At 42.6% G+C, this 16051-nt stretch overlaps 1 protein-coding gene across 1 annotated transcript in view; it reads right to left on the reverse strand.

Annotated features, from left to right (window-relative positions):
* Nucleotides 1-12011, reverse strand: part of rfx3 (regulatory factor X, 3 (influences HLA class II expression)) — a gene marked incomplete at its 3' end in the record, with an annotated part of 12501 nt that extends 490 nt beyond the window's left edge. The window contains exons 1-15 of the mRNA XM_080017858.1: nt 11771-12011; nt 11081-11169; nt 9468-9723; nt 7938-8012; nt 7105-7286; nt 6887-7009; nt 6633-6757; nt 3716-3831; nt 3507-3619; nt 2854-3008; nt 2302-2399; nt 2063-2212; nt 1230-1438; nt 762-915; nt 330-372 (exon numbers count right to left, since the gene is read on the reverse strand). Of these exons, the coding sequence (XP_079873984.1) occupies nt 330-372; nt 762-915; nt 1230-1438; nt 2063-2212; nt 2302-2399; nt 2854-3008; nt 3507-3619; nt 3716-3831; nt 6633-6757; nt 6887-7009; nt 7105-7286; nt 7938-8012; nt 9468-9723; nt 11081-11169; nt 11771-11878 (1996 nt within the window). The 5' untranslated portion in view covers nt 11879-12011. The remainder of the gene's footprint in view (nt 1-329; nt 373-761; nt 916-1229; nt 1439-2062; nt 2213-2301; nt 2400-2853; nt 3009-3506; nt 3620-3715; nt 3832-6632; nt 6758-6886; nt 7010-7104; nt 7287-7937; nt 8013-9467; nt 9724-11080; nt 11170-11770) is intronic.
* Nucleotides 12012-16051: the final 4040 nt, after the last annotated feature.

The raw sequence follows: 16051 nt of genomic DNA on the forward strand, positions 1-16051 counted from the left end.
GACCATTCATGAAACTATGATCAAAACAGCCATGATTGTACACTCTCTGTTCTCTATTACTATGGAATGGTATTATTGAATTCTGGACCAAATCTTACACTAAAAATGCTCTCAGATCACAGTCCTAGTGACTAAATCTTATCAAATGAGGGTCTGTGCCCTAAAGCGTTTCAAATTGAGGGACCTTGATAAGAAGAATGGTTGAGAAGCACTGATTTTGTGTATTTCGTACAAAATGTAATTCACAGACAGTAGACAAAAAAGGGACATTAATATTTAGTTGACGACAGATACCAACTCCACCGGGAACAAAAAGCTGAGCCACGTACCTTTGTCGATGTTGGATAGAGACAGTGCGTTGAGGCTGTCGAACTGGAAAACAAACGGAAAGGCAACAAATCCTCATTAGCAATCTATTTCTCTCTCTCTCTCTCTCTCGCGCTCTCGTTATCTCAAAACATAACCGAATGTTTTGCAAAAATGTGACTCAACTAATCCATCCTTTCTGGCGTTTTCCGACCACGCTCACAGTGGGATATCTGGACTACATAACATCAAGTGTTTTTCTCCGCACAACAGCATATACGAGATGACGTTCATCGTTAAGAAAGACCTTAACTGAGGACTTTCGGTGAGTTTACATGATAAAATATGGTTGTTTGAAAAATAATCTGTGTATATTCTCAGGTTAACCAAACACTCTTCAAGACAACGGAGTATTTTTTGACAGTACTGAGTATTGATGGCAGACAGGTGACTACCTCCCCCATGACTCCGATGGGCGTCTCTCCAGTCGCCCGGGCCACGCGGTGCTCCACAAGGTAGAACATGTATTCATCGTAGAGCAGGCGGATCAAGTGGAACGAGCCAAAACTGGCCGCGCTGCGCAGGGTCAGGTCTCGGATCACCATGGAGCTGAAAAAGAACAAAAATAAAAAATAAAAATGTGTATATTGTAAAAAAAAATACAAAAATGAATTGATTCAAACCAACTTGTTTGTTTGCGACGCTAATCGGGCTGTGTGTCCAGCCAGACAGACAGACAGATACTTATTCATCCCTGGAGTGAAATCGCGACATTACAGCAGCTCTTATTAAAAATAATAGGCAATAATAAAAAAAAAAGTTAACAATAAAAAGAAAAAGACAATTGGCGATATAAAATTAACAGTAACCCTCTGTATCAATAATTCCCATTCTGACAGAAACAGTCAGTCACAGTCACAGACCTGTAGAAGGACCAGTTGAGCAGGAACTGGCGGGCAGCCTTGGGGAAGCTGTGCCGGTGCTCGTAGGGCTCCAGGACCTGGGTCACCACGTTGTCCAGCCAGGCGGCCCACTGCTCCAGGGAGCTGTGCTGCTGCAGCGTGGCCTTGAACTCCTGCTCCAGCCGGTGCACCACGCCCTCCTCGCACTTGCACACCCACGATGCCTGCTCCTGTTGAGGGACGCCACCGTTCAGCGCGGGGGAACCGTTTGGGTTGAAAGAAAGGGGAACTAATCTTAGAATTACTTTTTATTGGGTTAGGGTTAGAACTGAATAATGATCAAATTAAGGCAAAGTGCAAAGTGCATGCCTTAAAAAACAGCTGCCAAATCTATAGCCTTTATTTAGAGAGCGATATTAATGTATTGATAGAGCTATTTTTTGGTATTATTTTAGTTAATAACAGGGGGCAGTGGCTCCGGAGGTAGAACGGGTGGTCTAGTAATGGGCTCCTCCAGGGAGCATGCTGAAATGTCCTTCAGCAAGACATGGAAACCTTAAAAAGCTACTTAAAAAGTCGCTTTGGACAAAATGGCGTATTGTAATAATCATAAAAGTGTAGCTTATTTTAGAGCAATTTCTTATTCAGTGGATTGTGGATAAACTGTGATCATTCTCTGCGGTCTGTCCATTGACTGATGTGATTTGATTGACTAAATTGAGATTAGAAAAAAGCTTCCCATATCACTACTTATCGCGAGCACATATAAGTTAAAGTATATCAATTGAACGCAAAATGTTACCGGGAGGTTTTGCGGAAGACCGTCGTCACAGAACAGAGACTGAAATCCAAACCTGCACGTTGGCGAAGTCCACGCGGTTGAGGTCGCTGAGCATCTGGTCGATCTGCGAGTTGTTCTGCAGCACGGCGCGCGCCGCCTGCGCCAGGTGGTTCAGAGACGTGTATCTGCGCAGCGTCTGCGCAAAGGCACTAACAGCAGCAACCTGCGGGGAAGATCGCATGGACGCAGGGAGGATTGGACTTCAGTAATATTGTAATTCCATGTATAACGTGAGATTTGCGCTGGTCGTACCTTGGTCTGGATCATTCTCTGTGGAATGGCATTCATAGCGTTGTTGAGCCAGCCTTCCAGGCTTTTGGCAAAGTTACGGATGGCTTGAGTCAAGGCACCTTTAGGTTAAAACACAACCCCCCAAAAAAACAACAATGAGTTAAAAATGAAGCATGACGTGCAAAGAAAAGAGAAGACAGAAAGTTAGACAGACAGACAGATAGACAGATAGACAGATAAATAGAAAAAGACCGACAGACAGACAGATAGATAGAAAAAGACTGATAGACAGACAGAGAGACAGACAGATATAGATAAGATAGATAGATAGATAGAAAAAGACAGATACAGACAGACAGATAGATAGAAAAAGGCAGATATATAGACAGACAGACAGATATAGATAGATAGAAAGATAGAAAAAGACAGACAGACAGACAGATAGATAGATAGATAGAAAAAGACAGATAGATACAATAAATATAACCCAAACAATATACAACAAATATACAATAAACCTCATGATATATATAATGTATATAAATATGAAAGGTGAAACAGTCCTGGACTTACTGGGAATGGGTCTGAGGACATCAGGAATGAGGATCTCCACGAGGGCCTGGTACATCTGGTAGTCACACGTGCTCATCCACTTGAGCACTACGTCGTTCCTGCACAGCACCAGGAGCCGAGCACGAGGCAGCCGCTCCTCTATCTCGCTCAAACCGCTGTGGGAGCAACAACAATTCCTTGGTTTGGTGTTGGGAAAAATCGGAATGATGTCAAAACGAGTTGGGTTTGGGCGCAGCGGTATTCTTCAGCCCTAGAATGCGTATGACCCGATGAAACGATCCGGATGATTGTTTTCTTGCCTCACTTTTCAAACAACTATATTTTAATGATATGAAGTGTCGGTAATTCCTTATGGAAGGCAGGTTTATGATTATGCAAACTCATTGGTCCTCAATTCGTTTAATGAAATATTAATGAATACATCAGAATCATGCCTTGGATGCTTACACAGACAAGGAATTTGACTCCGGTTTTTAAAAATTAAAACTATTCAAGAACAATATTTGCAGGATCTCAATAACACATAATAGATAGTATTTACAATGTGTACAATGGACATGTGTATACAGTATATGTCACTTTTGACATGTGCATTTTAGTCAAGCTACCGCTGCACTCTAGGGGTAAGCAGTGATAACCACAATTGAACTGACCTATTTTCCGTGATGGTGGTGCCGTCTACAGCGTCGGGAGAGTAACGCCAATACGTCTGCCACAGCTTCTCGATCAGACTGAACTGCAGGTTGACGACCACATCCAGGATGGCCTGAAACACAGCGCAGGTCAACACCCACGGCGGGAACATTCACGACCACGACGGGAGGCGGAGCCGAGGGACGGGGGAGCGGGTGGAGCAGCTCACCTCACAGTGCTCTCTGTACAGGGACTCCAGGGTCTTCACGTCCTCTGGACTGATGTTCTCTGTGTTGCTGTCTCCCAAATCCAGCTCCACAAAGTCGGGCAGCGCCCGCGATGCGTCTGTTGGGACGGTTTAACGACGAAATTCAGCTTTACAGCAAAAATAATACGATCATTTGGAGGTCAGCAAATCAAAGGGGACATATTATGCTTTACCTTAAATCAAATTTGTTCCGATTGTTCAGAACAGATTTTGGTCGACCGATGAGTTGAAATAAGTAAACATTGACGGACTACAGTGTTCCCCACAGAATTCGTTTTTTATTTGCGGTAATAGCTGAACCGGGGGGAGTGACTGAGAGAGTGTCCCCGCGCACAGCGCTTTTTTTTGCTTCGTTCAACAAGGAAAGAAATAAAATACTTCTAAAATAAAAACACAATTTCTTTGATTTGCTTTATTTAGAGGAGCGGTGCCATAGTGGTACTGGGTTTCAGTACCCAAGCCAAAGATCCCGTGCATGATGATTCAGCGTGTGCACGGAGAGGAGGGGCTGTTCACAGACGGTTCTTTTCTCAATGTGTTTGTGTTTGAGTTTGAGTTTGAGAGAGAGAGAGAGAGAGAGAGAGAGGGGCAAGGAGGGCTGAGTGAATCACTGTGCTGCACGCAGCTCCACAATATAATATGATTTTACCCATTTACCCATTAGTAAAAATAATCGAAAATCAATATATGGCAGTCAACGTTGATATTGTGGCGGGCCGCCACAAATAAATCAATGGATGGGAAACATTGAACTAAATACAACAGAACCCAGAAGTTATGCCCAAACTCCATTGGCTCACAAAACTAGGGGCCTCAGAAGGGTGGTACCAGCCACTAAACAGACAGTCCTGGGAAAGGATGGTTTAGAGGCATGTTAGAATGTCTAGAATGCATAATCCGAGTGGTATTTCAGCAAAAAAATTCTAAAACATATTTTGGGGACCTCAGAGACCTATATTAACTTATTGAAAAAGGAGCATAATAGGCCCCCTTTAAAGCTTAGAAGTGTGAGGCATGTGGATTTTTTTGTACTCTATCACAGGATGAAAGCAGACTCCGGCCAAACAGAACTGGGAACCAAAAATCCTGGGAACCCTGTTCTCAAGGCACTCAGAACCCTGCACTGACGACTTGTTTGGTACGAGATCTATTTTATTGATGAATTACATCTACCAATATATTTTATGGAAGATTTGATGGTTTCGCCTCCAATCTTCACTCCAGACACTAGTTTTCTCTTTTGCTTTATTGTTCCTTTATGATACTGTTCACTTCATATTCTAAATCGTCTCCCTGCACCATATGTCCAAAATACAGTCAAAGTCAGAGTAGTCTAATGCGTGGCTGATGTTTTAAATTAATCGGAGAAATGCTTTGGACCTTTATGGAGTGCTTTCTATTTTCCTTCCTATTAAGACTTTGTGCAGCCAGTGGTCGGCAGTGAAAACCTTTCTGGACATTTTGTTTTAAGTCCGAGTTAAAGAAAAAATGGCCAACAATTAAACATTAAAACACTTTCTATTAAAAAACAAAAATTGCCAGAGGGAGGTACAGAATCACCGAAAACATTGCAAAAATTCAGTGAGTTGAAAATGTAAGGGCTTGACAACAACTGAATATGATTATCCTCTATAGTATCTCAGTGGAACCGTGTTTGAATCAAATGGAGACATTGAAATATTGTGACGAGATGTGTGTACACTATTCTGCAGTGTCAATTAAAGGTGAGGCTGTAATATGGCTTGGAATTCCACATAGAAAAAGAGGTCTGAGCTGTTATTCTGATATCCAAGTTCAATGTGATGACCGACCTCATTTAAGATTCTTGTAATCAATGTGATGTATATATATGAATATAATGTCATGAATATAAATATTGTATAAAGAACCCTACGATGGCAGTTGGAATAAACCACTCCATATTGTGATTCTGAAGTAGTCCCCTAGGCTCTAAAGAAAATGTTATCAGCAGCTTAAATGGCAGCACACAAGTCAAGTCAAATACAATGCAGCTTTTCAATCAAATCCGCTCCAGAGAGAAGGCGAGAAGTTAGAAATAGTTCCATAATTACTGGGAATGCTGGGAGAGCTGCCAGGCTTTTTGAAAAATGGCTGAACCCCGAGTTGAAAATCACAATTTACTTGCTTATTTCGCTATATATATATACAGTATATATATATATATATATATATATATATATATATGCTCCAATGGTACATCCTAGAGAGCGGTCAAAGGGAAAGTTCTAGTGTCAAGTATGGATGCATCAATCCCCCAGCAGACAAAAAAATTAATCGAAAATGAAAAAAGCAAGATAACAAATAAACCCAACTTGCCACCTCCCTCCCTTGCGCATCAGATCTTGCTGTTCCAGCAGCGAACGGTAATGGAAGGGCTGAGGTGTTTCAACCACCCTCAGAGCAATCAGGGAGAGAGAGAGGCTCAGAAAGGAAAGGTGGAGGAGCTACATGTACCCCGCGGGTCGGCTATGGTCGAAAGGTTTTTACAGAAGAACATCAACACACCGCCTCACTGTGGAGGAGCAAGGCTTGCCAGCGAAGACTGTCACAGAGCACCGTGTGCCGTGTCACACTGAAAAGAATATCCGTTTCAAATTAAGCATTACACTCATGAGGTTCAATTTCCACGACACTATGGTGTTCTCATACAAATATGAAATTGTTCTAAATCGAGAAAAAGAAATACGGGAAAATCAGAAATTGACCATCATTTGGCCAAACTGTCTATGACATAGCACCAGGGGGTTCTCAAATGTTGTCGATCAGCGCCATAACTCTGCAACAGACGCAGTTTACCAAAGCAAAGGCCGGAAAATGAGAATCAAGTGAGACCGAGATGAAGGGAAAGGTGTCTGACCCAAGAACTCCTGGTGGTGCTGGCTCTGTGCGATGTCCGTCTGCTCCGTCGCACTGGTAGGGTGTTGCCCTCCACCTGAGTAGTTGTCCCCGGAGCTGGCATCAACCCTCGGCACCGGCTTGAACCTGGAACCACATGTTTCACCTCAGTGTCTTTAAAAAATGTGCATGCGTGTGTGTGTGTGTGTGTAAATATATGTGTGTGTGTGTGTGTGTGTGTGTGTGTGTGTGCGCGCGCGTGCGTGTGTCTTCTACCTCTGCCTCTGCTGAACTGGCTGTTGTCTGAGTGCCTGCATGAACTGCATGTCATCCTGTAGCCTATTGAGTGGAGAATCCGGTTTAACTCGGATACCGTAGTAATGGTATTTGGAGTTCCCTCTGTAAGATGACACCGGAAAAAATAGACAAGTCATTAAAAGGTTTCACCGGGTGCCAGAAGATGGTGGCGATCAAAGAGCCAGATAAGAAAAAACCTGGTGCCAAGGCGCCGCGTGCGGAGTCCCGTGAAGATGGAGCGAATTAGTTTGCCAAAGGAGGCAGCGTTGACGGGGTCCAGCTTCTGCTCCTGGCAGTGCCGCACGTAGTGATTGTAGAGGGTGGATCGTGGTAGACTCACACCTTCTGCCGTCTCATAGTTATCCAGCAGCCACTGCAGCTATTTGGAAAGACACGTCGCCTCCAATTAAATAACTCACACGCCGGTCCGTCCTCGCTCTTTGGGAAACACTCCGGGTCCGACAGCGACGCCGCCGCCAACACATACCAGCACCACAACGGCACTTCTAAAGAAGCGACCGAATGAAATAAATAATAGTCCAACGGTAATTAAAGCCAACAGCAGATACAGCGAGGGACCCCACCGGAAAAAAAAATTAAATAAAAACAGAAGGAAAAAAAGAGCTTGGGAGACGGGGAGACAAGTGTGAGCTTTGCGAAAAGTGTAAGTCAGGCAAGTTTAAAGCTACAGTGTAGAAAATGTTATTCTCTTTTAAGTTCAAAACAAAACATTGCTCCAACTCCGGGTGGTACCTCCCTATTTAACTTCCGTTAAATATGACAGTTCCAGTCCTGAGTGAGTATGGGAAAATGGAAATCGGGGAAGGAGGTCCAAAATCTTAGGAGGTGCTAAGTTATAAGGCAGCGCCAGTGAACACTGTTCAGAAAGGAGGTGTATCAACAAACTGGCTGACCACAACCGGGCTGAAACTTGAAACTGAAGATCACACTTCGCTAATATGCTTTCATGCCACTTTACATCACGTCTCCTCGTTAGCGTAGCTTTAAGTGTTCATGGCGGCAAACTTACATGGCTGTTGAGCAGCGAACTTCTCTGACTGGATAAACCCTCAGACTTTTGGAGCGTCTCAATCGCCATTTCAATCTGATTGAGCGAGAAGCACATAGCAAAAATGAAGGGGGGAAGAATAAAAAACAAAACAAAAAAAACAAGCATTTGCAGTAGAATGACACATTACTGAAGACGAACAAAAATAAGGAGAACCTAGAAAACGTCCCAAAGCAAGCACTTCTAACCCCAAGCAGAGCAGGACCCTCTTTATCCACGCCACCAGAAACACTGCTGTGCTGGGACATATCTCCCTGAAAAGTAAACCTTTGGATCTTAAAATGTTATGCAGCTCTGACAAGTATCAAATTGAGTTAAAAAAAAAAAAAAAAAGGTCTCTTTGCATGAAAAAAATAAAAAAACTGTTTAGGCTGCCATCAGTTTGGGATACTCATATAAATGGGATAGTTGTTATATTACTAGAAGTCATTATAAGTTACTAACACTATTTGTTTTCTAAATTGGCAATGTTTGCATTTGCAGGGAAATCCAGAGTAATCCATTTAACAGCTTTAAGAATAAGAACTAAATCTCCCCGAGGATCAAGCGACATGATCAAACTTTGGATTAAACCTCAAGACAAGCAAGACATTGTAAAGCTTCCTGTTCTGCCAGAAACATCTCTGAGCCAATTTAGAGATGCCCGGATAGCAATATTCTATTCCTTATTTTAAAACTCTAAAAGCCTCTGATGAAACAGGACGCAGAGGGGGCAGGTTGATTAGGTATATAGTCAGTATAAACCGGCACAGTGAAGTCCCGCTATTAAGGAAATTGGACTTCTGAAGCTCTAGATATACAGGGCCGAGGTTTAAAACAAGGCCTGTGTCACGCAGTGGTGAATTGTTTGAGATTTTCTATTTACAGAGGGATGACGTAACAACACAAAACAAATATTCTTAAATACCAAAGTAACCAGCAGTGACTGCCCCTGAACATGACTTGTCAAATAGTTCATGTTCAAGAGAATTAAAGTTATTGCATATATATATATATATATATATATATATATATATATATATATATATATATATATACACACACACACACACACACACACACACACACACACACACACACACACACACACACACACACACACACACACACACACAGATTTTACCCTAAAGTCCATCTATATAAGACTATGAGCGTCCAACTGGACAAAGACTTTTGATGCAGCTAAACAAAAAGGAAAGAAAATTCAGGCAGTTTAAGTGGAAGATATCTGCCTCTCAAAACTGTCTGTACTGCAGGTCTGTACAAATAGCTGTAAAAGCCGCGTGGAAAGTAAAGACCTGAGCAAATGAGACGAGTTTCGCTGACGTTGAAATTCATTTTGGCCACCAGTAGTAGGGGGAATTGGGTAAGGTAAAAAAAGTATGGCAAATCTTACTGACACACCCTCGAAACAAAACAAAAGAAGGACAAGCAAGCCAAGGCGGGCGAGAGAGAGAGAAAGAGAAATAAATAGGGGATCCATACACTCACAGTTGCTGGGGAGGCTCGTGTGGTCTGGGCGGAGTGAGTGGCAGCGTTGTCCATGAGGTAGGCCCCCGAGTTGCTGCTGATCACCTGACCCCCCGCCAGGCCCATGTTCATCCCTCCGTTTCCCCCTCCTCCGTTGTTGGTCATGCCATGAGTCGTCCCCACGGTGGGCACTTGTGATGAGCTGGCCTGCGTGTCAAAGTAGCTCCCTCCGCTGTTCTGGCTGTACAGCTGGGGCTCGGAATATGAGTAGGTTCTTCTGGACAGAGAAAGGGCTCACCGTCAGAACACAACGACCAGACGAGGAGGACCAGCGGGGATCCGAACAAACAGCAACAAAGACAACAACGACAATAATAACACACGGTTTCGCGGGGGAAAGTGAGTTAAAGTACCAAAGAGATGCTCGGTACCAGGTACCAAGTAGTACTAGGCCGTGCTACCGCAGTTTAAAAAACACCGCGACCTATGATTGCTTTCACAAGGAGTAATGAGTCCTTAGGATTCAGTTGTTGGAAGAAAACATAGTTCATATTTATGCGGTGTAGCGCGAAAAAACAAAAAACATGACAAAACTGGTAAAAATAGAAAGCGAAGCCGAGAGCAGAGCACAACACGTCTGCGCCGTGCAAAATGGTGCAACCCCGCACTCCACTTTCTGAGCATGTCGCTCGCGGTGATTTCTTTGTTTCTTTTTTTTCCTGGCTGCCGAGGCAGACCTGGACACAGGCTGGATTAGAATTCACAAAGAAAATGGATAAAGTGCTTTATTTTTTAAACACCAGATTAAATAAATCTATAAAAGGAAGGAGACTTGTTTGAATTCTCTCTAGTTTACAAATAATTTTTTTTTATATCGTACTCCACAAGTATGAGGCGTGAACAGCCAGAGCCCACACCGGCTGTGGAAAACATAACTTCCATTTTCTCAGTTGTTGAAGCACGGGACTTTGGGGACCTCTGAATAATTTAGACGCTGTCAAGTGGGTTGACAATTAAAAAGCAGTAGACCAAATTGACTTTCACATCTATCATCTTGATCGTCCAACCTTTCTCTCACTTACTTTGTGGTCCTATGCCGTGGATCTGGATCTGCCAGTGTATAAACAATTAGACAATAGCCCACCCAAAGTACTGTCTACTAGCTTATCTATTCAGATACTGGTGTGTGTGTGTGTGTGTGTGTGTGTGGGTGCGCGTGTGTGTGTCTTTCTATCTGTGTGTGTCCAAGTACTCTGCTCGGCAGAACATCCCAGTGTGTTCCTTCACCAGCAGTTGAGGTTGACTAATCTCTGTGTTTGTTACACGGGGACAAACACAGCTCGGGCTTATCGTTGGGTGGTGTACGTAGCCTCTTTTCTCAAGCCCCCGGGGGAGGCAGGTGTCTCTCCTGCACTAAATAGATACTCGTGGTCATCTTCAGGTGACTGAGCACAATCACGCGTACCCCCCGCCCGCCCGCCCCCGCAAATCCACAGCCTGCCGTCAACCTGTGTCATGTACACGTGGCATAAACAGCGGCGAAAAAAGTGACCTGACGGGAGAGAGGCCCCGCCGCCCTCACAATGAGGACGAGGATGGAGCTGGAAGGAACCCGGCGGAGCGGAGGCACTCACATAGTTCCGTTGGTGTAGATGCCGCTGGTTTCCTCCACATACTGCACCTGTGCCGGGTAAACGTGTTGAACCTGTTGAACAGTCTGCGCCTGGCGAAGGCAAATGGACAAAAGGATACTGAAAGTGAAACGGAACTGCTAATAGACACAACAGAACATGGCATTCTGAGAAAGGCGTTTAGACACACGGAGGGCTCCCTGGCTGGTGTCGTTTAGTCAAATTCACTTTTAAAAGTCGTATCATCTGTCCAGCGATAGACCGTGTAAAAACATTTCAAAAACTGTTTAGCCGTTTAGAAAATGTTTTAGACTGCTGAGCTCCACAGACCACACCTGGACCGCACTTGCACTGACCTATTTTCCTATTCTCCGACTGTATTAATATTACTTATTCCTACGCAACAGGGGTCTCAAACTACAGGCTTGGGGGTCACATACAATGTTATTATATCGTTAAATGCGGCACCCAAATTAATTTTCAAAATCACTGATTAATCCACACAATTTTACTTCATATTGTACAGAATTTAAAACTGAATAAAATGGAATATAACAAATATATTTTTATTATTATTATCATTACATTCAGGTCAATTGAGTTTGAGAGACCCCTGCTATGGAAGGTGTCCCCGGCTGTGGCTACGATGGCTCCCGAAAGAGTATTTTTGGGTTTGTAGAACCCGTGGCGTACCTGCTGCTGGACAGGCACCTGTTGGCTGGAGCCGGTAGGTTGGACAGGCACGGTGGTCTGGAGGGGGACGGTGGAGGTGGAGCCAGTGCCTGCCTCAGGGGTCTGCATGGCGCCTGGGCAACAGAAAAAAGCATATTCTTACAAGACGCCCAACGATCAATAAACACAAAGAATACTAAGAGCTTTATGGATCGAACAGACAGTGTCGGTCTATAATTACTGGAGGGGGGGGATATTAGTCACCTAACTTTGATGTCTTTGACGTGACCGTCTGAGATTTGAATCTTTAAAAAACACATTTTTTAAATGTCTCGTTTCGAAAAGATTTGTCCAATTAATTGTGCTTTTTCCTTTAAAGATTGATGTCAATATTTGTGCCGTGCATTTTTTTCTGTCGCAAATGTATTTCAGTCGTTCACCGTGGGGCCTCCACACTACCAACGTATCGAACGACAGGAACAAAGATTATCAACAACAGTGACGGCTGACGGCCACTTCACAGCCGAGTGGGAAAAACCCGGGTTCTGTTGACAGCCCTTGAAACTACTGTCCGGGTTAATTGCTGATATTGTTTTGAAGAAAGAACAATTATTTTTCATAAAAATGAATTATGCCTCGAGCCTAATTGTCAATGCATCCACATGAGCAATTCACATGAATTTAGAGAGTAATACAATTCAAGTGACATATGAAGTGAAGTGACATATATAGTGATATGAAGCCGATGTTGATAGGTTGACCGTATATTAGAAACAATTGAATCAAAAACTTATTGAATCAGAAATGAATGGGGATTTGCTCATACCCACCTTTGCTAAGCAGTATTAATAAACGAGCACATGTTAATAATTAGTCAAACCTCTGCCTTCAGGCATTTTCTACTTTGCTATTAATGCCTAAACATCAGCTTTAAGGGTATAGGCCTAACAAGCACCTGCACGCTTGATCACTGTGAGTGGGTGGGCTGAGCCATGTGCACACGCCAACAGATGGACAAGGAGGCTGTACGGTCAGCGGTGTTTCCAAAACCCAAATACATAGACACAAAGCCACCGGGAAATCAATCACGGTGCTAAAAAAAAATCTCAACTCATTTTTCACTTTCCAAGTCTGTTTTGCGCAACCGCTACCATGAATGCAAAAATGAGAAAACATTATTGCCACAGACTTGCTGCCATATTATGTGGCTGGGGAACGCATACAGGTGGTTTTAATCGCTGATTTGGTGACATAATTTGCAAAGTATACCCCATTACGGCACTAAAATGGGACATCGGAGATATGAGACAAGAGGTTTTCTGAAAGAGATAGCAGTGCTGAACGACCAGTGGAGGACAACATAGAGCTGCCTCACCGTGACTACACGCTTGATTCACGGAGGCTGGGAAATGAGAAATGTCAGCCTTCAAACTAAAATTTATATTATTTTCCCCCCATGAAACTTTTCCATATAATCACTTGGTGTAGTTGAAATATTGTGTGTAAGCACCCAAAAATTGAATCAAAACCTCAAAACCAAAATGTGCTTGGATAGAAATCTCACAGTCCTTTGTAGCATCCTGGTACTTTTTTGTCCAAGTTCAATTTAATACAAACCAATGAGACAAATCTATAAGATGAGAAGGGATAACTTCACATGTGGTTTGTCTAAACGACAAAAGACAAAGTTTCACCGCGCCACCCATTTTTCCCTTTTTTTCCTAAATCAGTGCACGGTGTAGAGCACGTAGCTCCATCTGCCTTTTAGAGCTCGACATTCTGAGACCCTCATGCATCAGAGACACACACTCCAGTCGCCGCGTTGAGTGATAAAGCAAGTTAATATTTAACAAAACCCTAATAACTGCTCCTACTGTGAACTGTTAAAGTCACAGCTTTGCTGCATTTGCCTGATTCCCAAGTCAGTGTTATAATAATGTTTTCCCAACAACTGCATTGGATTACAAAAGCGAGCAGTCAGTTGTACTTTAATCTTAGCTGGTAACAAAATGCCATGTTGAGATGAGCATGTGGAGGAGAGGTGCACCGCCGCAACTTTTTACCCATACACATTCTTAGTCCTGAAATTGAGGTATCACAGGACACTGAATACGGATGTGATCAAATGAGGGTCGCTATTTTGTCGTTATATAAAGCGTTATTTTTCAAACACTTAAGACATTTTAAAAAGAAAACATGAATCTCCTTTTTGAAAATGGGAAACTCACATGATAGTACCACGTGTCTTAGTGTTTTCTTTTTTTTTTTTTACATGTAATATTTGCATGTTATTCAAAATGACATCCAGAGCAACACTGACTACAGCAGGTTGCCAGTAGGAGGGGGCTCTACTTCCTGTTTCTAGTCTATTAAGTTAGCAATGATGTAACCAAAAGAGCTGATTTGTGGAAGTGCCAGAGTCCTGAAAAAACAATACGATATGCACACTTTGTGACCCTTTCTTTCGTATAACATTTCCCAGCCTTCAAAAGGAAATTTAACATTGACCACATTAAGGCTTACACGTTTGCCCCAACGGACTGTATTTACTGTGAGCACAGCGAGAGGCTGCAGCAGAGTGGTACGTTTCGCAATAGTAAAGCGTTCTGCGAGGTTGTGCTCTAAACAATTATGAATGAATGGAACCAACACTTTCACGGGTTAGAGACCACAGCACAACAGATAGATTGAAGATAATATGTGAAATATTAAGTAATGGATGCTGATGATAGTGGATGAGAAAAGAGATGGATGTGGGTGAATGGGTGCTTTGGCATGCGCATGGGTGAGGTGATGGGCGGGGAGCTTGATGAAGATGGGGGGGTGTCCTGGTGTTCAGGATGGAGGGGGGGAAGAGTCTTAAGGGCGTCAGGCCTCAGCCGTGGCTTCGGACCCTCCTGGTGGCTCCTCAGGGATGGAAAAAAGGAGAGAGAGAGAGAGAGCGAGAGAGGTGGAGAAAGCTAAGACAACCGAATGACGGGTGGATCAGTATGCAGTATATGTATGTATGTATATGTTGATGCGTAGTAGGTATGGTTGGGGTGTGGTCTCCACTCCCAAACCTCAGTTAATTCACTATTTTCCAACCCAGACATTATTAATGTCTGGGTTGGAAAATAGTGAATCTGTCCTTTCATTTATTTTAATGATGTTCAGCCTTAGAATAGTTTGGTGTCAACAGAACTGTTACTGTGTTATTGGACCATTACCAGAATCAGCAATATTCTATTCAGAACTACCATTTTTCACTATTGTTGAGAATTTGGCCAAAACTTAAACCAAACGTTGGATGACAGTAAGGCTGAATGATTAATCAAATTCAAACCGACATCGCAATTTAATAGAACGCAATTTTCAAATCGTAAAGGCTGCAATTAAAAAAAAGAAATAGTGTTGTTTTTTTTTATATATTACACAATCTAAAGCAGTGACACTCAACCAGCCCAACTAGTTGCGCCTCTTTAAAGTGTTATTTAAAATGAAATAGCACATTTTCAAACAATTTTGTTTGAGACAATGTCTCCAGTATTCAAATCTGAATTTCCCATTAGACACATCAACCTATGACGGCTTTGACAGAAAGCTCATCTATAGAGATCTGTTTCCTGGTAGTGATTGATCATCTCTTTGAGTGATCAATGGCTGATCACCTGGCTGATCCAATGGCAATTTAAGTATTAATTATTTGTATTTAATTATATTAACGTATATAAGCAATAAGCAATAACCTGGAGCCGCAACTTATCACCGGACCAACGGTGCCATGTGAGAGCGGTGTGTCCAAATCCTTCATCGGTTTCTACGCTACAAGCACCACAACATCCTCCATGCAATTACTAAATATAAAAAACAACCTTTATATCAATCCACTGTTTTTTATGTAAGCTATTTAACTTGAGTTAAATGCGATATTCCAGAGAGCACGGCATCTACCACTTGAGGCGCAGCAGACACGCACAGCAGAGTCAGCTCGTCGCTGTCTCTACGTAACTTTCAGTTTGACATCTACCTGTATACATTTGTACATAATTTGTGTATAATAATACATAATACATTAGTGGTTGCAATGGTAATAAATACATGGTAATAATAATAATAACATGGTAATGGTAATAATAATTGCAATTGCAATTATTACAATTGTATTTATTATATTATAACATGCTTTTCATTCCGTAATAACATATTCCTATTAGCCTTATTTTAAAATACACAATGGTTTGACAAGGACGTTTTAGAAACTTGGCTCTTGCGAAAATATTTTTTGTTAATTTGTTGATGATATATTGCTTGTGTTTAGTG

This window comes from Zeus faber (genome assembly GCF_960531495.2).
Source record: "Zeus faber genome assembly, chromosome: 17".
Taxonomy (NCBI): Eukaryota; Metazoa; Chordata; class Actinopteri; order Zeiformes; family Zeidae; genus Zeus; species Zeus faber.